This window comes from Mastigoproctus giganteus, chromosome 7 (assembly GCF_048544385.1).
Source record: "Mastigoproctus giganteus isolate SK-2022 chromosome 7, ASM4854438v1, whole genome shotgun sequence".
NCBI classification, from domain to species: domain Eukaryota; kingdom Metazoa; phylum Arthropoda; class Arachnida; order Uropygi; family Thelyphonidae; genus Mastigoproctus; species Mastigoproctus giganteus.
Window position 1 is genome coordinate 9933865 of NC_143581.1, and position 27371 is coordinate 9961235.

Consider the following 27371-nt stretch of genomic DNA (forward strand, 5'->3'; position numbering starts at 1 on the left):
CATATTTGCATATTTACATTTGTCATCCATTTTTGAAAAACCGGGGGATGTAGTCTGGTATTGCGTCATTGTATTACTGACAGCGAATGCCACTCAATTGACCTAAGTTTTATATCTATACACTACAAGTTAATTAATTAATATGATAATGATCGATATTGAAATTAATGATTGAGTTGGCATTCTAAGAGATGAGGGAAGGTGATCTGTATCCATAACACTGAAGCAAACTGACCAAAAGGCACTTCTTACTGACGATCAATAAACACTAGAAAATAGAGTTTACCATAAGGGAATTCCTCCTTATAATCTTCAAACGAAAACAGATCAATTTGGACAATCTGGACCACCAAATGTATCTCCCAAGTGGGTATTTCGAGAAATAGAAAAGAGATTCTTTAATTAAATTTCCAGAGAATTTTGAATAAGATGAATGAGGTAGATCTCTTTATAGATTGAAATTTTAATGTTTGGTTTAGCTATTAAGAGAGAAGGAATATCTCAAACCTTAGAAGCACAATACAGAATGTCCCAGAATGCTCCTAAAGATTTTTGGACTCTTAAATTTTATATAAATCTAAAAAGATACATTTTAAAGTACTAGATCCTTCTGTTCATTGAGACTGAGAATTGGCTTTGACTGTAAGGTATGAGTTCAGGCTGGAGGAAAATTCTGGAGATACCGAATATAGGGAGTTTCAAAATTTTCACGGGACAGATGTAGGGCAAATTCTAAATGCCCTACATTTGCCCCAAAAATACAGGAAAAGAAATTCTATAAACTTCTCAAAAGTCCTTATTTATTAGTTGTTGTTGTTGTAGAATTTTAGGAGTATCAGCGACTATGCCTGAGACCAACTAACTCAAAAAAGCCCATATTGCACCTCATAAGTAGCATAGCTGGTATATAATCACCGTGGTCCCTCTACACCATATGGAAAAGAACTGAATCCGAATCCCTTCAATGACGCTAGGAATTTTATGGGCTTCACAACGTGGATGAGTCAGTTGATCTCAGAGGAGGGTAGCGTAGCTTATCCCCCGAAAAGTACAGAAAAATGTATGAAAGATGATATTCAAATATGTGGACAGCGACCATAAATAACTGTCATTGTTCATGAAATCCATCAAAATTTAATTGACTTGTCAATTTGGAAAACTGACTCCTTTTGTTGAAGGTCAACACCGAAAAGTCATCACAGAAACCCTCTAGTAAGAAGCACTGCACCATCCTCCACATAGACCAGGCACGTTGGCTTGTGACTTCCACTTGGGAAACTGAAAAGTGATATTGAAAGAAGTTGATTCCAAACACGATGTTGTAAAAGGCATTATTGAAATGCCATCAAATTTTCTTCATATAGATAAAGATATCCATATGGAGAAAATCCTGGAACACGCTGTTGTTAATGAAAAGTCCACTTAGGAGATGACAGAAGCTTGAATCTGCAATACTTCCTGCTTCTTGATGGCCAGAAAACTCCCCGTCATGTGAATTTAAGAGAATCAAGAAATAGGATCCCTGTTGCATCATGGAGTTAATATCGCAGAACAACTATATCTGACTTTTAAAAAAAGCAAATAATCAATGATCGTACGCATGCGCAAGTACTCATTCATACATACATACACATACACACAAACACAAACACGGATCTAAACTAAACGATAAGAAATTTTTCGAGATCTTCCAACAAAAACCAGGGATTCTCTTTAAACAAGTAATCCCCCTTATCAAACATCTCCTCTCTAAATAACATTGAAAGTTCCTGGAACAGCTCGACTGCACCGGTCCCTGGCAGTGGATCAAAATCATGGGACGATTCTCGAGATGTATTCCTCTGTATATGAGATCTTTGAAGATTCCACTCGAGGTTCGATGTCACGCATGCTCAGCGCATTCCTCACATATGTTGTCGAAGATACTGGACGAAATATATACCCTGTGATCAGCCAATACTGTTGCGAGGTCCTCCAAGGTCCACTATGTCGTCAACGCGCTCTCCAGCAGATATAAAAGATGGCTTCTCGCTTCCAAATCCACCATTTGTCCCTGATATTGCTGGGTTGTCGTAAACACTTCCAGAAGGCCTTTCTTCTTCGTGTGTGTAATATTGCGCTGTCTGTCTTCGGTAAGCAATAATTATCACGGTAATGATAAGCACAAGAACCACGATGATACCAATGGCAACAATCATACCAAGTTGAGAAGTATACATCAAGACGCGAGGTTGCTCTAAGGGGGTGTAGCATGAAGGTAGATCTTCAGCAATCAGAGTCGCTAGGGATTTTCCAGAGAGGTGATCGGGATATCGGCAATGTAAACAGTCCTCTATCGGTTCATCAGGGGTGCAGCTATTGTTATAATAGCCAGTGGTTTTTATCCATTGCACCAGTGGTACAATGTCGCACTGGGTGCACACCCAAGGATTGCTGTGAAGACGAATAATCGAAAGTGTCATATTGGAGAATAGTTTCACAATAGAGGTATTAATTCCAGGAAGTGCATTGTAGGAAATATCCAATTCCTGAAGATCTCGTAGATTTAAGAGCTCATCTGAGATTACTGACAACTTATTATGGGACACGTTGAGAACCCTTAAATCCACAGCTACGGAAAACAATTCTTCAGGCACTGAGTTCAATCCGATTCCTGACGCAACAAGTACTTTGAGTTTTCGAAGAGATGGAAGGACAGACACAATACTGCTCTCTTCGTTCAAAGGATTGAAACTGATATTGAGGGACTCCAGCATGGGGGACACTGGGTCTAGCACTTCACTGCTTATATCAGTTAGCTGGTTGAAAGAGAGGTCAAGGGAGACGACAGAGGTGTTGCAGAAGGCACAGGAAGACACAGATGTCAGTGTGTTTTGCGACAAACCAAGATGGTCGAAGGCATGGCCATCAAAGGTATTCTCCACGATTTCTTCTAGGCGATTCCGGTCCAAATGTAAGATACGAAGCTGCTTTAAATGTCGAAATTCCTCTGGAGCCAGATGACTAATGTAATTGTTTCTGAGATCTAATTCCTCGAGAAGGGGAAGTTGCTGATAGAGAAGAGAGTGGATGCGAGAAAGAGCACAGTCAGCAAGGCGAAGAGTACGCAAGTTCTTAACGTCTTGCAGGTTTTCGGGATCAATGTTCCTTAAGGAATTTCCACTGAGGTCTAGATATTCCAGTTGAGGAAGCAAATAGAAGAAACGGGGAACAAGTGTCTGAAGTTGGTTCCTGGCTAGGGACAGGAAGACTAAACTGGCCAGGTGACGAAAGGGAGCTGATGGCGAGGCTGCAATATTGTTGTCGCTGAGATCAAGGTGTTTAAGATTCTTCAAGCCATTGAAATCGGATTCCTGGAGAAAGTGGATCGCATTGTGGCTCAAGTCAAGGAGACGGAGGCGCCTTCCGGGCCAAAAGGAACTGTCCCCGATAGCAGGAACGTTAGAACGTGTAATTCGAACTTCTTCAATTTGGTGGAACTTCAAAAATATCCTTCCGATAGTCAGATTATTGGGATTGGTTTCTGGTGACGTGATGGTGAGCACATGTGTATTGACATCCATCTCCAGAGTTGGTATTCGATTCATCCCGCCCTTATCGCAAATAACTGTCTTTCGGTTATATTTGAGGGCACAGCGACACATCTTGGGACATTTGGCATCTCCTTGGGAAGCTGTGAGCAGCAGGATGACCACAGTAAAGACCAACATGACCGGCCGATGAACACTGAAAGAATAAAAAATGAACATTAAAATATAATTTTCCTCCAAAGATTTTATTTTGAAATTTCTTTTAAACTTTAAAAACCTGAATGTATATTTTGTGCTAAATGCATTCAAGTCCTTAGAAATCTCTCAGACCAGCTCTGGAGAGTACAAAGGTACATAAGTTTCAATTCACATAAGGGGACCACACACTTGTGGTCCCTTACGTGAATTGAACTAAACGCATTTTAACGATTTTTGGGGGTTCTTAAAATTGATATTTATTCGTTTCAAACTGAGATTTTCTCTTCATTCGCTAGAGGACGAGCAGTACGTGTGTCACTTGCCGTTTCTGTGCAATTTATCCACTCTAATATCACAAACAGGTCGCGTGACACGTGGCTTGGGGGAAAAACACAGTCAACTTACTAGAGGATTTCCGGTGGGTTGCTAAGATTGCGCAGAGATACCGACAGAACGAGATGCGTGTTCATTGAAGTGGAACTCTTGAGACAGGTCTGGTGAAGTAATTGATAAGCACTCTAACCTTGGTTACTCCATGGAACGATTTCCAGTTGGTTAACATTCTCGGTGGGCGATATTAAATCGAGAAAGCACAATGTTTGACAAGAGTAAAAAGATTGAACAGACAAACCGCGTTCTTCTACCTCAGCTTTAATCCGAAAAGATGGTGGGAAAGGTCGGCTGCACTATCGTAATGGGACATATAATAGGGACTGTCACTCCCATTCCAGTAGAAATTATACAGATGCATGTCATCTTGCATTGTTCTAAAAACAGATTCGTTTTTAGAAGTCACGAAGATTTTACTTTTATCAAAGTTTGAGCAAAATTAAACTGGTACAGAAATGATTTATGATGCTGATGAGGAATTTTTTTGGACAGTTTGTTTAAGAAAATGTTGAAAACACAGTATTTGTTGGAGTTCCAAAAGTAATATTGCAGTTGGCATTGGGTGCGGTTTCTGGATTTGTGCCAAGGCGGCTCAGGTTATGAGGAGTTGGTTTATCACTCCAGAAAATTAAATGTGTTCTAAGGCTGTTTTTTTTTTTTTTTTTTTTTAAATAGAATCAGTAGAAATAAATGAACTCATGGTAATATCTTTAATACAGTAATCTCAAATAATAGTGAAACTCTGGCATTCTGGAGTTAGAGTTGAGCAATATGGTTCTCCCATTTGTCCATGAGTAATAACAAATGCTCAGGTACTGATTGATGTAAAGCATTTTCATCAAAAGATTCTTCTCTATTAGGCCAAACCATCTTTTGAAACTCTTCAAAATGGCTTGAGGCTAGGAATTTCCCTGTTATTTGGAAGTCTGCTCTCATTAAAATAATCCCAAAATCAGGTAAACCACCAAGGGATCCTAAATCATACAGGCATATCGCTTTATTGTCCACTTAGGCAAGTTATTGGAAAACCTCATGGCATACAAACGTAATCAACTTCTTTTGGAAAATAATCTATCCTCCTCATGGCTTTAAGCCCGGTTGTAGTTGTGAAGATGCGCTCTTTGCATTAATTTTGATTATTGATTTTGAAGGTGCCTTCGACAATATTTGGTGGGAGAGTGTCCTACGGCGTCTTAGAATTGCTTATTGTTCTTAGGCATACATCCATTCCTTCTGGTCAAGAGTTACTTTACCGAACGTACTGTCTACATCCAAACCAAACATCAGTAAGTATCTAAAGCTGTTTCTTGAGGGTGTCCCCAGGGTTCAATTTTGGGCCAAACTCAATGGTTGGCTGTCTTCTACGTCTGAGTCGACCAATATGGAAATAATGGCGTTTGACGCCGATCTCTCCATCTTAGTACATGGTTACACCAGGTACCAATTGGACTGAATTGGACTCTGCAAAAATAAGTTAAGGGTGTCACCATCTAAAACCAAGATGATGATATTTCACAGAAAACTAGACCATAGTAGATCTCCGGTTGTCAAGTATAATGGAGTATCTTTACTACTTGTTGCCACTCATAAGGTTTATGAGCATATGGTTTCATGGAACCAAACTAGGCAGTGTCCAACAGACCTTTTTTCCTAGCTCTTCTGAGAACTTGTAGAAGAGGTTCAATTGCATCTTTCCAGGGTATTGCAGGTTTATTACCTCTGGATCTATATCTCACGTACAAAGTTGCTTGCTATATTCGTAAATGATAGCCTCTAACCTTTTTTTGGTTTGACCTATGATCCAACTGACGATCCAAAGAATGAAAAAGCGAAATGTTGAACTGAACTACGTAAAAGATCGCAAGTGAGATGGAATTCCTCAACTAAAGAAGCGGTGACCAAATGTTTTATACCTGATATTAAATTCACTACCTCAAAAAGTAATCATCTTTGGTTCTACCCAAGTCTTCATCCATCATTCATTTTAACTGGCCATGGTTCTTTGATAGTTGGTAAAATTCAATCTAGCTAGGACAGATACCTGTTTTTGCGGGACTTCTGAAGACTGGAGTCATGTCTTATTCTTTTGCCCAGTTTACCAAGATTAAACACAAACATTGCCAAGTACAGTACATAAATTTTCTCCTGGAAATGAAAGATATCTTATTGCAAATCAAAATGCCTTCTCAACTCTGCAGGAATTTGCTACACAGATTTTTAACAGACATCGGGGATTACTGAATTGACTTCTAGACTCAACAAAACCACTTTTACGACCCTCCTGTGTCGAAGTTCAGCTTTATTTATTTATCCATTTAAATAATTTTATTTTAAAAATGTTAATCCCTTTGGGGACAGTTTTTTTTATTCAAACATAAATTTCTTGCAGTTGGGTCAGAAATAGGACACAAGTATCGATATTTCTGGCGTAAAATGCTTTCTAAAATTCGTTATTCATGGACAATTCAGTATGCACGAAAGCATATTGAAAGCCAAGACAAAGAAGATACGATTCTTAAATAACGGATGATGTTTTTTCTTTTTGGAATGAGTTTGTTTGCAACTTCCAATTTCTCTTCTAAAGCTCAAACTATGATTGTATTTCAAATCTTTCTTTACTTCACAAGTAAGACAAATCTGACCATGAATTTTTACTATCTTGGAGTGTCGACAAAGTTGAAGCAACACCACTTAATCCTCAAAAGACAGAAGAGAGTCAGTAAGACATAAGGTTTGATCAAAACGTTTGGTGACTGTTGCAAAAATGATCATCTAAAACAGTGTACAGGTAATGGACAAAAAAAATGGAAATGTAAGGTCACTCTCCAGTAAGGCTATTTATTTAGATCAGTTTTGAATCCATAGCGAAATTACAGATGTAACCTCAACCGATAATGAGCACACAGCTGGCTGGATATATTTTGTCATATGCGGGATCTTCTTGGTTCTGTTGATCTCTCCCAAACTCGTAAAGGGGGGGGGGGCATAATATTCCTCCTTATTCACTGGAGAGAAGTACTTAGTCGACTAAGTTTTAGGGGTTTATTGTATGGAAGGCTAGTTTACAAGTTGCATAAGTTGCCGATAATTCAAAAGAAAACTTCAAAAACGAATTGAGGCATCTCCACTGGTTTCCAAAACTTCGGAAGTCAAAAAAACTGAGCATGATGAAATTACCATGAGTGCAAATCATGGAGGACAAGAGTGAATGAATACACGGATGGAATCTGAATTTCTGGCTTGGGGATAGGGGGAGGGATATGTCCTAATGAGTATATGTCCCTCCGATGTCACATGCTGTTGATGAGCCTAGCAAGCACAGGTGATGATGAAGCCCACTAGTCCATAAGAGCCCTTTAATGCTCCTAGAGAGAAGGAGATTGTAGAGGTAGTTGAAGGGCAACAATACCCTCCAAACTACCCCTACAATGTTATCTAGAATTGAGAGACAGCGCTATCCACGCCATATGCACAACGGCATTCATTTCTAGAGCAGTAGACTAGCTGGTGCGTGATTGGGCGTTATGGTCCTGTAAGATAATTTTACCCCTATTGCGCCAACATAGAATCCCAAATAAGGAACATATCCTTCTATAACACGCCTATAGCCTTCTGCAGTCATTATTTCCCTGCTGGAAGCAAATAAAGACGCACACTTCTGAGAAATGTCATATTTCTGGCTTGTCAAGGTTCTTCAGACACACTCATCAGAGTGCACATCTCGACTTACTCTGAGGATCATATCCACACTCATGGTCATTGATGGTCAATTGTGTGGTTATCCACAGACTTTGAGGAAGGTTCCAGGAGTTGGGGCTGGCACTAAGCGACCTGGTGAAGGAGCGTACGGCAAAAAGTTTGATCAAGATCAATAGGTTGACAACAGTACTTATGCTGTGAACGCCATTTCGGGCTGTTTTTATTGTTGTTGCCGTAGGGTTTTTGGCCCATCAGCCACTAATGCCATATTGTGCAGTAAATATTGCCTTCAAGCTACGTGTGTTCTGTGGTCGATTTTCTGTTTGCTGGACGAAAAACCCGAGTTTCACGTGGAAAAAAACCATGCTGCCCTCGCCTGAGACCGGCTAACCGGACTACGTTGGGAAAAAGACCCATAAAAATTCCTCGCTTCATCGATGGATTCGAACTCAGGTCTTTCCCACCCGGTGTGGGGAGGACGGTGATTCTGCCAACTATCCACGAGACTGCCAATTCAGGCAACTTGTCCTGTGGAGCAAAGCAAAGAGCACATACCCCAGCGGTCCCCTTGCATAAAAGCTACCCTCATGTAATCTGCTTCGTTAGTCAGAGCTGGACAAAAACGTTCCCATGACAACTACATATTTCGAACGTACTGTTGTCAACCTATTGATCTTGATCAAACTTTTTGCCGTACGCTCCTTCACCAGGTCGCTTAGTGCCAGCCCCAACTCCTGGAATCTTCCCCAAAGTCTGTGGATAACCACACAATCGACTATCTGTTCGCGAGTGCCCAGCCTCAAACTTTCTTTGAGGCTGGGCACCAGTATCTTGGTTCACCAGCGAAAACATTAAGGCAAATTATTCCATACTCCCTTATAATACTTCCCAGCCACAGGCGTTCACGCCCTATTGGCGATCTTGGCCACTATTCCTCCCCTTTCCAGGTGGGGAAGGGAGATGGTTTGCTGTCTCCTGCAACCCCCGCCACCCTTCTCTTCTCTCCTCTCTGGTGGGGTATGGGCATGCCCCACTGCAAGCTGGAGCTACCTTCCCTATTGGATCCTTATCTCTGACTATATCCTCCCAGTCTTCAGTCTCCCTACCCCCCTTCTAACAATACGCAAGCGAAAGTCCCACACAATCCAAATTTAACCATCAAAATAAATTTCGCCCAAAATTCTAGGGTTCTCATTCTAGCGCCTTCACCATGCGAACTAACCTATACCAATTGATGTGTATGTATATGCATGGTTGTATGTATGTACATGTGCACTCTTTCACTTTTTAAGGTCCTAACCACTGAAATCTCAGGAAATTAGGTGGCAGAACCTAAAGCATAAGAAATCAAAATATCTGAGAGAACAAAAGAATGGTTCAACCCACAACTGAAAGCAAGATTCCTCAGGAAGTAAAAACTGTATAGAAAATGGCAAAGAACCCTGTGCTATTTCTATTACTAGCAATAGAAATAGCACAGAGAATATGACCGAATGCATTTTCAAGGAATGGGCTAATAACACTTTTGGTAACCTGCCTGGACTGAATCAAATTGAGAACACTGATAATGGTAAAAAAATTTTGGAACTCCTGAAAGATTTAAACACGCGAAACTATTCGGCAAGAGAGGAACCAACAAGACCTCCATTGAGTGAAATACAAATCACCAAAGAGAGCGTAATGAAAGCAATCAACGATCTGCCCAATAAGGCCACTGTTGGACCAGACAAATTTCCAATGTTCATCCTTAAAATAAGTAGCCCTTTTATAATAGATCTGTTACTGTACATCTATCAGGAAATCATCAGGTCAGGAGCTTTCCCGCAAGTTTGGAAAAATTATATTGTAACCCCAATACCAAAGATTAAACACCAAAAATTGGCTAAGGATTACAGACCAATTTCTGTTAGTTGCACCCTACAGAAGGTATTCGAAAAAGCATTGCTTCCCACTATCAATCAACACTGCTTCAGCCATAGACCACCACATTTGCACTCATTGCGATTTTAAGGAATTATTTTAATGTAAGAGGAAATTTGTTAACTATAATAAGCAGCCTGCTAGAACACAGAAAACTTACTGTTAAGCACCAAAAGCTACAATCTTGTTTTACCATCTCGCGAGGAGTGCCACAGGAGGGAGTGCTGACGATGTAAAATTCTTCATCACTTCCAAAGACCATGAATCAGCAGAAGGTATTTGCCAGATGGCAAATAGCACAATCCGAGAATTTGAGAGCTACCTGGATTGCATCGGGCTCCATATTAATGAGCAGAAGTCTGCCTAAATGACCATAACTTACAAGCAGAATAAAAATGACATCTTGATCTCTGTGAACGGGTCTAGTGTGGAAAACGTGCACTCTCACCTGGACCTGGGTCTTAAGTGGGATGACAGACTCACCTTTGCTCAACACTTCGCACATATGAAGACAAAAATATTCGCCGCTTTATGGGCTACTAGACAGGAACTGGTAGGAATTAGGGATCCTCAGCTAGCGACCAAGTACATTTTAGTGTGTGTCCTGCCAATTGCAATGTATGCCTCGCAAGTCTGGTCTTCAGCTCCAGATTCACATTATAAGTCCGTCCTTGGGATCGAGTACTGGTTCTTTCAATGGCTTAACAGAGTTGCTGGGCACCCTTTTGCTATCTCAAGGGCCATTCTCTACTCGAACCTTAACATCACACCCTGGATGCAGCGGACAATTAACAGGAACATACACACTCTCGCACAAAAGCTCACAGGCAGAGTGGATGCTCCAGTCCTGGATAATATTTCGGGACGAGACTACGTGTTCAGTATATGTAACCCACTGCACGTAGTATCTCGTACCCTAAGCACCCTCCTGGCACTTTGCCGTCCCGGGGTGGTTTCCTTATGGAAATAAACAGATAATAATAATAATAATAATAATGAACAACGGTACACGACACTACACATATACAATATCCATACACTTTTAAATCTCTGGAATTTCCAGCAAACTGGCACACCCATCACAATGTAAAGTACGCGGAGATGTGGGAAACCCCTAGTGCCGTATGATCCTAAATACACTTTACTCCCTTATAATAGCAGATACATATATGTTTCCTACAGATATGTATCTATAGGAAACATACTCGATACCATTTTCCAGGAACCACCCAACCAAAGAGATATATGCCAAGGCAATGAACAATACGAAAGTAATCAGACAGAACCCCCATTTACGATGGATGAAATACAGGAGGCAGCGCAGAGAACCAAGAACAGGAAATGTCCAGGCTCGGACCAAATTGTACCGGAAATGGCAAAAAAGACCATTGAATTCAAAAAAGGCCTCCACAGATCAAATTTGCGGGAACTACAATCAAACTGTCGAAACAACTCAAATACTTGGGTATAATACTGGACAGCAACTTATCTTTCACTCCCCACATCACCAATTTAAAACAGAAAATAAGAAGATATGCGGCCCTAATTGCAAGAGTGACACGCAGGGACTGGGGACTCAAGGAGAACCCTATCCCTCTACTACCAAACGCTTTTTACACCCGTCAGAACCTACGGAGCCCCTGCCTGGTTCTTGAAGGCAGGAACCGCGGTCAACAGACGACTACTAGAGAAAACCCAAAGAAACATCCTCCTCACAATCTCCAGGGCAAGCAGCACAACAAGCACTGCGGCTCTTCAAGTCCTGACCTGACGGACTCTCCCGCTGGACCATGAGGTGCTCCGATGTGGACTGATGTACCACCTTTCACGGAAAATTCCCATAACAACGAATGGATACACAATGGATATGACTAAGGAATATAAAAAGAAAAATGCAAGAATATCTGATCATCTGACCCAACAGTCGCAGATTAGGTGGAGCGAGACAAGTAAAGGCGAGACCACCCGTAAATTCATAAAAATGTCACGGAACTATATCCAAAGGCTCCAGAATGGCTTTGCCCAGGCCTGAACACCACCTTCCTCCTCACAGGACATGAACCCTTTAAAGATAAGCCCCACAGTATGAGTATTATTGAGGAACGTCACTGCCCCTGTGGCGAGATAGAAACCTGGAAGCACGTTATCCATGAATGTGAATTATATGAAGACCTAAGAGGAGAACTCATTACAAGAATAAGATACACTCCCACAAACCAAGAATACCGCCTACTTGACTCCAAGGAGGAATTTGCTGAATTTGCACAGGCATTATTCAGCAGACGAAAAACAATGATAGCAATTTATCAAGGAACGCAGTAAGAGACAAACATCGGATGTTGCGACCCCTGGACAGGACTCTTGAAACGGGTGATCCCCTAATGATATCAATCCAACAAGAAATACGCTAAACAGACGAACCTGAGATGAGAGGACATGACACCCGAATAAGACTGGCAAGACTAATGATTCCACATTGAAAGTAATCCATCAAGGAATGCACTAAAGAGGCAAAAACCAGATGTGAAAACGTGCCACTCGGACACCACATTAAAGACCGTTAATTCCCCAAAGACAGCGAATCAACGAGGAATACTTCAAATTACAAAAGAACATAGTCATCAGCTTAGTCAGTATAAATACTTTATACCGACTAAGCTGATGACTATGTTCTTTTGCTTGGCTGTTGAAAAAAGGTAAAATCATTGGAAGGTGGACAAGTCCAGTCGGGTCAAGTACAGATAATAAGCATCAAATATTTGTTAAATAAAATCAACAATATTTCAAAAAGTAAACAAAATCATCAGTGGAAATGCATTTAGTATAAATGCAGAATCCATCTGATGAACATCTAAAACACCAACTTCACTTTCTGTTTTCCACCACCCACAAACAAAGCGTTCAAAGACTTACCCGAATAAAAACCTACCGTATACCACGCTGCCCTTCATAGTACGGTGCCTAAATCATGCCATTCTCAGAGGCAAACAAACCTTGTGCCGTACCTATCCCAGATAGTGAACCTAGTCCAGAAGCGTGACACCACTTCCTCTATATATTCAGAACGTGGGGACAGGATAAGTGAGGCAGCACAGCTCCGCCCTTTCTGCTCACGAGCGTCCGCTCAGGTTGTTACTCCAGAAACAGCGAGTATTGTAACCTCTGCTGGGAGGGGGGGGGTCGACCCTAGAAAACCTGTCCGAGTTGTTTCATATTACTCGACTGGGTCGACTGATCGCTTCAATTAGGGTACCAGTTTCAATGATGTCACGTGATGGAGATTCTTGAATTTTAAATGGAATAAGATCGTATGGAAATCGTGAATTAAAAATCAATTGGTGATGTGGAAGGGGTACCGATGCCACAGCTACTTTTATTATTCCACTTCCATCGCAAAAAACTACCAGTACATCACGTGATGAATCCTGACCACTCGACGATCATCAATTACTTGTAAATACCTTTTGAACGGGCCACAGACCTCCAAATGCGAAAATATTGATCCCATTTCCCTGAGTAGGGCGGGTGGAATCCTTCATTTCCGTGACCTGATCTATTTGGTCACGTGTTCTATAAAGAATTCATTAAAGTCTGACAGACGCTGTACACGGAAGATGGTCCAACTGTTTTATTATGTTCTTGGGCTGCTGACAAGGTTTTCTTGTTTTTTAATTTTGATAATATTTCTAAAAAATTACTTAAAATTTTCTTTTGCACTTTGTGAACGTCTCTTATTAGATTTAATGTCAGAAATGTCGCCTTTTCTGTTAAACGAATTCAGCTTTAAAAGCATCGGAGATAATTAAGCTGAGACAAAAGACTCAATCTGGTCTCTCGGGGGATAATTAAGGTGTAATTATATTGAATAATTAATCTATTATAATTTATTTTTCTAAAATAATCTACTATTGTCATCCAGTTAGCGTTTTTATGTCTGCTAATGAAGGTTGTAACGGAATTCAGTGGAAGAGATTTGCAAAAACTCTAACCATGTTCTGTTTCTGTAACACATTAATTTTCCTGCAAATGGTGTCCAAAAGTAATTGAACTCAAATGTGCTTTTATAAACTGAAGGAATGGTTGCACATTTAAAGCATTATATGAAGTGCCAAAAAGCCATCTGATGTTTAATATTACGTGGCTCAGGGAAAAATGGAAATCTCCACTTCCACCACCAATCTGGATTAGCATTACTCCTAACGGAGTAGGAAGAAAGTTTGTCTGTCAAATAAGCGAGCGATTCCTATAATTATAGCATCAATTTACCCAGAACTTGAACTATAAGCAGTCCAGCTACCATCCACATCGACAATCACATCACACTGTTCCATCTATACTCGTAGAACATGTGAGTTGAATATCACTGAATCTGCGTACTGACTGTCAAGATGGTTAGCAAATTACAATGTCTGCAATTTCTACAATATGTATAATTTGTCCCCAACTCGAAACTCTGGTAGAATGGACCCTAACAACGGCAACCCCAAGCATTTAGAACCAAACAGATGGCACATGCACCTTACAAAAATTCGCCCTCAGAAGTCTGCCTGTTTTATCCAGAATATATACCAGACAGCTGTTGACTCCTTTAGGGAGACAATAGCTGTGGTCCCACTAGTGTTGTTAAAAAGTTCCGTTTTCAATTGATTGAAAGAACTGTGCGAGTAGTGTTGCTTTCAGGAAAGAAAATTGAGTGTGTCAGATGGAATTGGCGATTTGGAAGTCTTTCTCCTGCGGATGAAATGCTCAATGTTCCTGGACCAACTAGCAAAGTTGAAATTTCTGAAGAGCAGCTAATTAAAATATTAAATTCTATTCGAAGTCAGGCTTATTTTATTAGCAAAGAACTCACCCATCTGTACAACAAAGTAACCCAACATGCACATGTGCCGTCGAATTGAGTGACCTTCAGAGTGGTGCCAATGGCAAAAGAGCCCAATCCGAAAACAACAGCTGACTTTGGGCTAATATCAGTGACTACTCCCTTCCATAAATGCCTCGATAAATGTATCTACAATCATGTTTCTCTCATAGGTCTAACACACCCACAATCATATGCGCAACAGATCTACAATTATTTGTCTGGATTATTTGTCATAGAAAATATTTCATGGTTGGAATGCCAATAAAGATCACAGATTCTTCTTTCCACATCGAAAATCCCCATAACTTCTTCTTCAAATAGAAATCCAATCTAATATTCCAAAAGCTTAAGAGAGTTCTTAAGAGTTCCCACAGTTTTTACACACTGGATCATTGCGGATCTCTACTCCAAAGACAGCGGAAAAAATATAAATTAATGCAATTTGGTTTAGACAAATGCCAGACCCATGGATTATATCAAGGACTTCTAGTCGGACAAACTACCAGCTGAAAATCGGCGAATAGATTGAAACCATGACACATGGAGAGACAATCAAATATCTGGGAGTGATGCAGGCCCACCAGATAGAACACAAGGAGATCAAGGCCCGCCTGATTGAGAAATACCATCAGAGACTGAGAAGCCTGCTAAAATCAAAGCTGAATCATCGGAACATGGTCGCAGCCAAAAACACTTACGCAGTCCCAGTACTATGAGACCACCCTCACACAGGCAGAAGAAACAAAGACGGAAAGATGGGAGAAGACACTCAATGGCAGACACTACAATAACCCCCATCAAGGCAACATGGATAAAATGGTTTCCAACACTTCGCTCACGAAACGAAAGCTCTTGCCCGAGACCGAAGGATTCGTGCTCGCTCTCCAAGACCAGGTAATCAACACCAGGAACTACAAAAAAATAAATAAAACTATTATATTAGGGTCCCTGGTAATCTCCCACAAATACCCATGCGTACCGTGTCTGTAAATTTCAATCCAAAAATGACAACAAAGGTCCAGTCAACAAATAGCATAAACCTAAACATAAACAAAATTAACTCCAGTGGCTTTAAATTTAAACCAGGGCCGGTGCTATCATTAGGCCAAATAGGCAGTCGCCTATGGCGCAGATCTCAGAGGGGCACAGTACTGACCTCAGCCTATACTTCCCTTGATGTTTTGGGGGCGCTGACTTCATGATTTGCCTAGGGCGCCAGTCTGGCAGCTAATCTAGCGCCGCCCCTGATTTAAACAGCCTGAAGAAATATAGATACTGTAGATTCATAAACAAGACTACAGTTTACACTTTCTAACCATATTTATACAAAACTAACGAAGCGTAATATATATTTAATTGGAACAGGCTCTGTTATTTTAGAAAAGTAATATATAAAGAATGTATTAAGAAAGAAATTTCTTGGAAAACTTGCTTACACATGTGGGGCAAAGAGAACCCAGTTACTTTCAATCCTTCAAAAACTCAGTCCTGTCTTATATATCGAAAAAAGAATTCTTCTGTTCGTCTAGTTATCTTCGATGATACTCAGATTTCTAGATAAGATGACATATCTTGAATCCGCCACACCATGGAACATTGCTCCCACATCTGGGGGAGTGCCCCAAGACCCTCTCACAGAGGGTCCATTCTCTGTATCATAGACATTCTGCTTCTGTTGCATACCTTTTCTATAGATACTTCCATCGGGTCTGTTCTCAACTGGATTCCATAATTCCAGCTCTCCCTTCCAAAGTAGTCCGAACATGTTCCACAACCAGTCATCTATTTACTGTCCAACTTCAAACTTACAGAACCAACTTTTCTTTTTCCTCTTTTTATCCTTCAACTTCGGTTTTCTGGACCAACCTCCCTTCATACATCCTGAAAATTGCAATCTGCAGAAATTCAAATCTAATCTGTATCTTCTTTTATCTTCACCCCCTTCAACCCATGAAGGTTACATTCATCTCGTGCTTGGGGGTTTCATAAAAAAACCCCACTATAACTAAATAAACACCTGACTCTTGTGACGTAAACAAACAAGAAAGAATCCAGTTTAATCAATTCAATACCCTCTTCAGCGAATTAATATTAAAATAAAATAACTGGAAGGCATTTTCGAATGACTCTGCTCAAAGGTGATATTCTCTGAGCCATTCGCTTACTCTCCAACGCTTCTATTTACTTATTCTTTTTTTTTTCTGTAAATAAACTAAAAAAGAAAAGATTCTCTCAAAACGCATTTAGATAATTATGGAAATCCCCACACATTTAACGGAAACATTGGAGGAAAAATCTTAAAAAAATTATCTTTGAGATGAAGAAATGAAATGCTAGACATCAGCAGCTACTAAGAGTGCTTTTGAGATTTGGATGCACAACTAAAAGACCTATCCTGTATTAATCCTTTGGGCAATATTTTTGATTGATTAATTCGCAACATTCCTGTTGCATTTTTATAGCGTTTACTACTTCTCTTAGACATTCTTCAAGGAATACGTGTTTTTTCTATTTTCTTTCCTTAGTCTCATTTAAAATTCCCATAATGTAATATTTGCTTTCTGTTTGTTTTTTTTCCTCGACTCCCAGTGGATGATTTTTTTATGAAAACTTTGTATTTGGCATTTTCGAAAGATTTCTCAAGCCATCTAAAAGTTCATTAAAATCAAACTAATAGAAATCTCTCAATTATTATTTCTCTGTCTGTCTGTCCGTCCGTCAGTCTGCTTGTAATAATTCTACTCTTAGTAGATTTTTTCATAAACATCACATACTTCAATAAGAGGCAGGCAAAACGAATAGCAAATCAGCCACAGAACACACTCAACTTAGATATATCTCGTAATATATATGGCCGAAGTTGCTGATGCGCTGGGCAAAAAACCCTAAAAGCAGCAACTCAACGTATTTTTATACATACCCTTCTGTCACCAAACTTTTCTCTAAAATTTGAATTTCTGGCTCCCTAGTTCTGGAATTATCTATAACAGTAAAAATTCCGCCTTCATTCATTTTACTAACCCCTTTCAGAGTCTTGTAAACCTCAATCAGGTCACCTCTGAGGTGCCTGGTTGCCAAGCTCATACTATCGTCCTCTTTGGATCCTTTCAAGAAGTTCAATGTCTTTTTTTCAGATGAGTTCTCCATACTTGAGCACAGTATTCAAAATGTGGTCTTACAATTGCCTTACTCAGTAAATTTAATATCTGCCCATATCGTCACTTGAAATCAGAAGCAACAGTGGTCCAAGGACCAATCCTTAGGGGCCTCCACTTCGGACGTTACACCAATCTGAAGAATATCCATTAATCACAACCCTGCCTTCTACCCTGCAGCTACCCTGAAATCCATCTTAGACTCTTTCTACAGTAGTAATCCCAACATGTTCCAGTCCATACTGTCATGAGGATTGAGTCAAATACCTTCTAAAATTCAATTAACTATGTAGAAATTGTTCCCCACATCCCGCTCATGCGTAATTAGATTTTTCCCTTAAGAAAATCATGTTGTGTGTCCTTCAGAAAGCCATACCAATATAATGTCTCTGGATTGCAATCTTCTAAGATTTCCTTACCACTGAAGTCAGAATAACTGGTCTGTAATTACTGGCTTCACTAAGAGTGTAGCCAGTAAGAGTTAAACACCTCAATCAGATTTTCTATCGGGTGCCTGGTTTCCAGTTACTCCAATTTTGAGAGCAGAAGCCCCTCTAGGTAAGAACACCCTTTTGCTCATCTCTGAACCCGTTCCAACAGTTCCACTTCCTTCCTAAAATGAGACTTACAGACTTGTATGCAGTACTCAAGATGTGGCCTAACCATTGTCTTATAGAAGGGAACAATCACCTCCTTATCCCTGCTGGAAAAAAAAAATCCTGTATATCATTGGCAACGCCCCCTTAGCTGTCCTGGAGACCTGTCTGCACTGCTCAGAGAACTTCATATCTGTCTACATAATTACAGGTTTTTCATTCTCCACTAAGCAGAGTGTGGTACCACACAGTTGGTAGGTTAATCTGGGATTACTGCTACCTATATGAAGTGCCTTGAATTTCATTCAGTTCCTTCGTTACTGAGTCATAGGATCCAATCAAATTTTTCAGAAAAAAACCGCCTTTAATAAATCTACGCTATGACTGCATTATATGCATTCCTCTTTAGATAGTCTACCCGGCCCTTAGTTATAGCCCCCTCGGATTCATAGGAGGTTACAATCGCTGCCTCTTTCACACATATTCAAACCCAGATCTCATCCATGATGTGAAAATGTCTAGGTTTGAATCCCATCAATTTATAGACTTTATGGATCGTGGCTGAGTTAGCCGGCCTTTGTTAAGGACCGTGTCATTTTTCCACCAGAAATTTAAGCTCAATATTTAACCGAACCTCAATATTTGAACAACTTGATTGAATTACAACCTTAATTCGATGTAGTAGGAATTCAATCGGTGGCCAAAGATATCTTGTGAAATTTTAAGCTTACTTGAGTTAGGTTATGTTAGGTGTGTCGAGTGCCAAAGCAATTAAGGCTAAGAGGCATTAGTATATTGTAACTGTAACTGTAAAAAATCCCATAAAAATTCTTCGCGTTTTGGATTCGAACTCAAGTTTTTTTCATCTGTGTGGGAGGATGGTGATTCTAATCATGTTGTTATGGCCCCATAGGCATTCAATGAGCTGAGTTCAGATCTGGGGATTGGAAGGTGGAAAAGTAATTATACGTCATATTCCTTAAACCAATCACGAATGATCTAAAGCAATGGATCGTTACACCATCATCAAGAAAATAGTTAGCACGTTATGGGTTAAAAAGGACTGCAAAAGTTGCGTAATTTCACGAGAACCCCAAGTCTTGTAGTTCTCTTCAGCCCACTCTTCAAGTAAATATCGGTTATTCCCTGCATCCGCAAAGTATTCCTCAATTTCTCAAGACGAGGACTGCGACTCGACCTCAAATCCTATATTAAACTCTGCAGTACTTCTCTTGTATTCTCTTTCTGTGTAGTTAGAAAGAGTCAGCGAGGCAACTATGACTATATGGCTTCAATATTTCATGTCCATAAACTGCGTGTATTCTCTGATCGGTTTTCTGTTTTGATTAATGAGAAACCAGACTTTATCTGAAATGAAAGCATGCAACGCGTGTCCGAGATTCCACCTCGTCGAAATGTCTGATCTTAGCTATTGATCAACATTTCTACAATAATATACGGTTGCTCCTTTATTCATACAATAGATCGTGTCTGCACATTGCGTGTATTCTGTGATAGGCCCTCGTGGGTAGCAACAGATAGGCTCGCCGTCCTCTCCACAACGGATGGGAAAGACCTGAGTTCGAGTCCCGTCGATGACGTGAGGAATTTTTATGGGACTTTTCACAACGTGGTTGAGTTAGTCGGTTTTAGGTGAGAGTAGCGTGGTTTTTTTCTCCCAGACATTCGGGTTTTTCGTCCATCAAACAGAAAATCAACTTCAGAACACACGCAATTTACAGACAATATACACGGAGCAACAAGAAAGTGACCAACATTCTATGGTGATCACTTTGTGTGATGAAAAACCTATAACTCAAAAACGTGTGGTCGTTGACTTTGGTTGTTGTTGTAGTAGGGTTTTGGGTGCATCGGCGACTAAGGCCATATTGCTCCAATATATTGTCTGTTTATTGGGTGTTCTGAGGTCGATTTTGTGTTTGCTGGACGAGAAACCCAAGTTTCCAGGAGAAAAAACCATGCTACCCTCGCCTGAGACCGATTGATTCAGCCACGTTGTGAAAAAGGCCCATGAAAATTCCTGCAGTCATCGACGGGACTCGAACTCAGGTCTTTTCCACCGGGAGGAAGGAGATTCTACCAACTGTGCTACCCACGAGGGCACTCCCCCGGTGTGGTAGATGGTGATTATAATCACTGTGCTACCAGATAGGGCTAATAACAAATCAAACAGATTTTCTCATTGGCAGATATATCGTTCTGTACATTACATTAATCAGTCTGTGATTAAAGTTAGCATTTTGATGAAGAGTCCATCAAGATCACGTGGATTATTAATTTTCAACCAGGCTATCATCGTGATTGAAACTTTATCAGTGGATTCTTGTTTCCTCTCAGGTGTATAAAGTGTTCTGCAGAATACAGATTGGATATTCGTACATTACTCCCGGGAAGTTCAGCATGGACTGTTCAGTACACATCATATGAATTCTTGTACCATGAGTTGTGCCTAATTTGGTCCAGAATCTCCATATATAATGATATTCTAGTTTCCTTTCAACTGGGATTCAAAATGGAAGCACCTGTGCAATGGTGGAAAATTAACTGTTCCAGAGAGATAAATGGCGATCAGATTACCACCGTATTGATTTATTGATTTCCTGTACTAGACGGTCCCAGCAAGCTTTTCTGGGAACCCCGCAATCTATTTACAGTGCAGTACATACAAGTAGATGTACAAGTATCTTAGATTCCCTCGATAAGGGCCAATTCGTTCTCAATATAATGCCCATGTCACAATGCAATACCATTAAGATATTAAAACCATAAAAGTCCCAACATAAGGTTGCGATGAGCTCCAAGGACCCAACTTGTAGATCCACCACGGAAACACAAAATCATTAGCAGAAGTCTTAGACAGGAATTATGATCACCATGAAGAAGTGAAACCTAAGCAGTCTCAACAGTGTAGCAGTTAGCAGTAAAGGGTAGGCCAGAATAATGTCCCCCTGTTACTGTGCTTTTGGGTCAAAGGTAATCAATTAACAACAATACTGTTGTGTCGTAGAAACTGACGCCATCTGATGGTTGTGTTCAAAACTTTTTCGGGGTTGGAGATCATTTGTTCTTCCATCGCATCCTTTCTAATTCGGATTCAGTATTGTTAAAACATAGCCAAGTGTCAACACAAGTCACCAAACGGGATAAAAATCTATCTGGATTAGAAAGAATTCATTTTAAATACTCTTTTAATGACTTTACCCTCTGATGTTGGTCATCAATAAAAAGGTTTCTGGAAACCAATCTTGCTCAAACTTTGGACATTCCCAAACTTTTTCTAGTTCAGACGCTTTAATTCTTCTGTTTTTCCAAATGTTTTCTTCGACAATGGCATCAGAACTGATTGCTTTAGATGCCCAAGCAAACATTGTATACCCTCAACTGGTTCCCGTCCTCGTTTGAACTCTGTCGACTATCTTCAGCAGTAGCATAACTGCTGAAGATACTTCCCAAAAACTCAAGTCATTCCTTCATGGATTTATTTGTCATTCTGTTCTCTTTGCTCAAAAATTTGATTATTGAACAATGGCCGAACTTACTCTATAAATTTGAACTTTTTGACCATCCCTCGTTGGTATTTGTGAACTGGTGATTTTGCTAAAATTGGGAAAACATTGTGGTATTTTAGTTTAGAAGAGGAACAGGCTTCTCTATCTGATGTCACTGAACCTGATGGTTGAGAGCTGCTGCTCTGAAGGTACAAATGGAAAATGAACAGGCCCCTTTGCGCAGGGAAATTGCTTAAGTGAGTGTGAAAAAGAGGTTCCCAATATCTTCTCCTATCTATTGGCCATCCAACCTGGATTGCACTCTTCACTCTTCGTCCCTGAATTCTAAAGCAAATGAGGGACGAAAAATCCTCAGTTCCAAACCATAATCCCAAACCAAAGTTCGGGAAAAGGCAGTTCTGTCTATAAGCATAGAAATCTTGAGATGTATACCAGAGGACTGCTGTAATCTTTCTAGTAAAGTCCATGGGGATCTATTGAATGTTTAGAAGAATTTTGCTTTTCTCAAGAGGGCGCTCTATGTTCTAGTATATTTTGTGTGCGCTGCACAAACATAAGAGAATTTGGAATGTTTGTTAATGAACTAAAATGAACTTGTTCTAAAATGAGAGTGAAAAACACAGCCAAGGGCGACATATTTTCAAGGGGGTGTTGTAAATATTTCTCTAAACAAAAGAGGGGAGCATAACTAGTTTTCTGCAGGTCAGTGTGCCAATGACATAAAAAGATAAACTCCTACTTGGACAGTCTCGATAATATCGGGAGTTTTGATGCCCTATTATGGACAGGCCCCTTTGCGCAGGGAAATTGCTTAAGTGGGTGTGAAAAGGAGGTTCGCAGTATTTTCTCCTATCTATTGGTCCTCCATCCATCTGAAACGAGGCCAATTATAAGAGGCCCGTTTTCCATTAAATTTTAGTCAAAGTCCGGAAGTGACTATTTTTATTCTCCATTGTTTTCTACACCCCTTAGGGTTCAATCCCTTCTGTTCGTCTCCTCCGCTAATGATTCAAGGGGGAAACCTTTGATTTCTCTCTTTTGTTCGTATCTGATACAAGCCTGGAGGCGATATATATTCATTAGAAAGCTGAAAACCACCCCCTCACGCGACAGACTGCTGCCTACCCTCACGTGCCACCCATTTCCTGTCCCAGGACATATGAAGGTGACAGCTAACAATCGAGGAAAAGTTTTTTGTGAAAGAAATATTTGCACCATTAAAACCTGCACGCGACTCAACATTCCATCGCTTGACATGTCCGACAGCAGAATGGTCCACTAGATGATAGCCAAAGTCCCTATCTCGTCCCCCACCCCTCCCAACACACTTTTTTTTTTTTTTTTGGGTGAACGAACGCCACTTGCTGAATGGTAACATTTAACGCGATAACAGTAGGTCCAATTCAGCACCAATAATGGTTCCATTCATCTCTAAATGTTATTGATAAAAGACAACGTCCATAAAACAAATAAATGTCCGAGAAGACAAATTCTGCAACCAGAAATCTTCCCATTTTTGCTAAATAAAGTCCCAATTTTAAGGGATCCAGTGGTCCATATTTTTCTGCCCCCTCTTACAAGTATATTGAAAACAAAAACAAACATAAATATGATCATGAAATCATCTTTCTATCTTGTTGACAGAAAGAATCCATCCTACTTCATGATAACAAACCGGATTGGAGCCTTGCTTCAAAAGATGCATTGGAAAAACCTCAGAGAAGTTGCGCACTGTTTCAGACTCACCTTTGCTCACCTCTCACCAGTCTCGATGACACCTGCCTGAGGACTAAACCGGTCGTTGTAATTCAATCAAGCGGTGATAGTGAACTCTTTCAGTGAGGAAGGTCGCTTCTTGAGACGCGCTTCAATACGCATGCGTCAAAATCTCAGCCCTCCCTGTAGTTCGGGAGATTGAGAACAGATATACGTTGTTAAGGGATCATAAAATTTCAAGTTTTTCTTTTATTTTTTATATCGAGTCAAGGGCAGGTATTCATGTCTGTAGGTACACACCACAGGAGGCAACTGATGAAAATGCGAAAGTGAACAGGGTGGTTAAGTTTCTTCAAGAACTAAAGACAGAAATCCGACCCTTCTTAGAACCAGTTCGGATAATTTCCGCTGGTTGTTTGTAAGGCCTCCGGGTGGGTATTGTAGTAAAGCTCTCCTTCCAAGGCGCCAATCTTCTACCTCGAGAGACTAATAGACCCCTGTTGCTATTAACGCCGTGATTTCTCAAGTGAAACAAGCAAGTGACCCGTAGCGTGTCCCCCAACGAAAATAATACGCGGCATGTGTATTGCAGTGGACGTCTCGCGTGACCAGGAGGTTCAAGTACCCTCGAGGCTAACTGCCAAGTTGGCGTGTAGGTGGCCATAGATCTGCAGTAATGGGCTGACATTTATTTAGGCTAACCGACATCTATAGAGTATCAGCAAGTCCTGGTGAAGAAATGTTCTTGTAGGGCGGGGGATTTCAATTGTAAGGAGACACAAAGGAAATGATTCAAATTATCCTTATTTTCTTTAGGGTATAGGATAATGACATCGGCGCTAGGTGGCGCTGGATTAAAATCAGCAATGTTTGTCAATATTGTGTCAAATTTGTCAACGAGGCAATCAAAAAAGTTAGTTCTGCCAAAAATTTGGGCATTGTCATCGAAGAGTCACTTTCCTTTGAACTAGGATTTCTTAAAAGAATCAACCGAGACTTCAATCAATTGGCACTATCCATATATCTTTACAAAATTTATGTTAGGTCAGCCTTAGAATATGCCTCCAAGGTCTGGTCACCAAAACAAGAAATATCCAAAAAAGAGCAATGCAATACGTTTGTTTCAAAAGTGGTTTACAATATAATGAGAAATCTTACCAAGAGTGGTGTATACTCTTTGGACTTGAAACGCTCTTTAACCAGCTGATAAATGGTACCATAAATTGCCATCATCTCGTCTCACAAATAACTTCAAACCACCGAAGAGCTTTAAGAAACCATCCCATGCAAGAACTAATTATGGATATTACAACAGGACTGCAAGGTCAATTAACAAAGCGAACTTGGACACTTCAAAAGGCAGCTAAAATCTCCAACCACACCACTTACCTGATCTTTTAAATTGCTTTTTTCTTAACTTATGCACCTTTGCCGTTTATTACCCAATGATTGTATTCCATGTTTGTTTGCTGTTTTGTAGCTGTTTAAATAAATAAATGTTTCCATACTTAGGACAATGACTTTCCAAACGGGTAATGGCAATTGCAACAGGTGGCAGCACTAATCATTTGGTGTTGATAGTCCAGGGTACCTTAATGGTTGCTGGTAGTTAAACGTGGTGGCTTATCGTATTCCGATTTCGATCATGTGTGGTAGCAGGCTGGCTAGAGAGTCAGTCAACGCAAATTTCCTTATAATCACGTGATTTGCGTTGCAGATACAATTTGACCCTGACTTCGTAATCGATAACGAGGCTAACACCACCCTGTTCCATTTACATCGTAAGATAGCCCGCCGATTACAATACACCGGCGGTTTGCCTTTTCCGTTGCACGTGCCGCTCTGGCAAGTTAGCTGTCGTTAGCAGTCGGGCGATCAGAACTGAGTAAACATATGTTCCGCCAGCATGTTACGGAAAAGTAGCCGAAAACTGCGGGCGTTTGAGGGCTATTTGCTGTACAAGGGGGTTAATCGCTGTTGCCTAAATCAGCGTCTATTAACACGGTTCGCTGCGATCGATGGCAAAATAGTTCTTGTCTCATCCAGGTGTACAGTAATGAGCCTAAAACTTGTATAGTGAGAGAAGTTTCATTGCCGTATGGCAAGCGCTCTAAGTCATCAAATGGTTGTGTGCGTGTGCATTAAATCTCCTGGATGGGCATCTTGCCAGGTAGTATATTTTTTTTTTTCTGCACTTAAGGTATTTACCAAACCCAAAATGAAAGAGCCTCTTCGAAAATTACATTTGTGGCAAAACTATATTCCTCTGCATGCAGAACTTTCTGTGGTGGGCTTTATTTCTAAAAGTTTGCTACCCTTCACCTCCCCTCCAAGATCCTCAGATTAAACCTCGCCGGATTATTATCAATTCTCTCCATGAATGGGGAAACAGGTCCTATGCAGGCAACACGTCACAGAACCTGCTATAAATAAGCACACAATCGAACAAACAATTGAAAAAGTGGACATCCAAGATGACATGTTCAATGGACTTGATCACCTCAACAAATGCTAGACACCGATTAACATGGTGTAAGGAGCGCGAATCGTGGACTGTAGAGCAGTGGAAGAGTCGTATGAACAGACGAGTCGAGGTTCGCACTCTACCAGACTGATGACCGTTCCTGGGTGTGGCGAATGCCAGGGGAACAGTTCCTTCCTGATTGTATCCCCCCAACAATGAAGTTTGGTGGAGGAAATGTCATGGTATGGGGCTATTTTCATGGTTTGGCTTGGGCCCATTAGGCGTTATCGACAAAACCATGAATGCTGTGCAATACCAGGACAGCCTAGACAATTATCCACTTCCAACATTACGGCAATACTTTGAGGAAGGCCTGTATCAGCAAGACAACGCGCCATGCCATACTGCTCGGGTCTTAAGAGTGGTTTGAGGACATGGGTGAGGAAAGTTGGATTGGCCAGCACAGAGTTTGGGATGTATTGGATCGTCGGGTATATGCACATCGAGAACGTCCAAAAAACAAGGCCGAACTGGTGGCTTCGTTAAAGGCCAAGTGGAGGAATATATCACCTGACATTTATAAAAAGCTGGTTGACAGTATGACGAGAAGATTGAAGGCTGTCATAAAAGCAAAACGTTTCAGCACAAAATATTAAATGACACAGTAAAAGTTCTTTTTTGTCTAAAGGCAGGTGTCCGGATATTAATAGTAGGGCAGTGTATATTCCCTTATATTCCCCAATGTTTTACACTGCTCTACCATTAATATCGGGAGAAAAAACCTCCAGCTCCACTTTTGCAAACGTCTTCCGAAATTTTTTGTTATTCGGCCTTCAAAGCAGTGTCCAGCTTTTTTGGGTTGTCTCTCCTCCCACGCACCTGAAATCCAACTCATCCCAGAGGTTTACTTTAGGATTGATCTCTGTGCTGGCTAGTCCAACTTTTCAACTCTCATGTCCTCAAACCAATCCATACTAGTAGATCATCTGCAGTAACTAGTGACTCCAAAGCGCAGCTTTCTATTGGTCTACAGTGCAAGGATAACGGGCCTTATAAACCACAATTTATTAACAAACTCCTAGTTATTCGGCTTCAATTACTCCATTTTTAAAGTGATAATACACAAGTTCCAGGAATGAAGACATCTACTGATTTCACCAAGTCCTATCACCAAAAAAAAAACAAAAAATTCCAGTGGAATGTTTTTAAGAGCTTCCCTAACCGCCTTCTCTGACACAATGATAAATAATGGGGATGAAATGTGGCGCTTCTGTTCAAGTGAAGACAGCTAATCCCGCGAGACCACCCA

The 27371-nt window shown here is 40.5% G+C and overlaps 1 protein-coding gene across 1 annotated transcript in view; it reads right to left on the reverse strand.

Moving 5' to 3' along the window:
- Positions 1-1749: 1749 nt before the first annotated feature.
- LOC150082490 (uncharacterized) overlaps positions 1750-27371 on the reverse strand; it is a 31586-nt gene continuing 5964 nt past the window's right edge. Inside the window, exon 2 of the mRNA XM_090378648.1 lies at positions 1750-3726. Within this exon, the coding sequence (XP_090234774.1) occupies positions 1950-3710 (1761 nt within the window). The 5' untranslated portion in view covers positions 3711-3726 and the 3' untranslated portion in view covers positions 1750-1949. The remainder of the gene's footprint in view (positions 3727-27371) is intronic.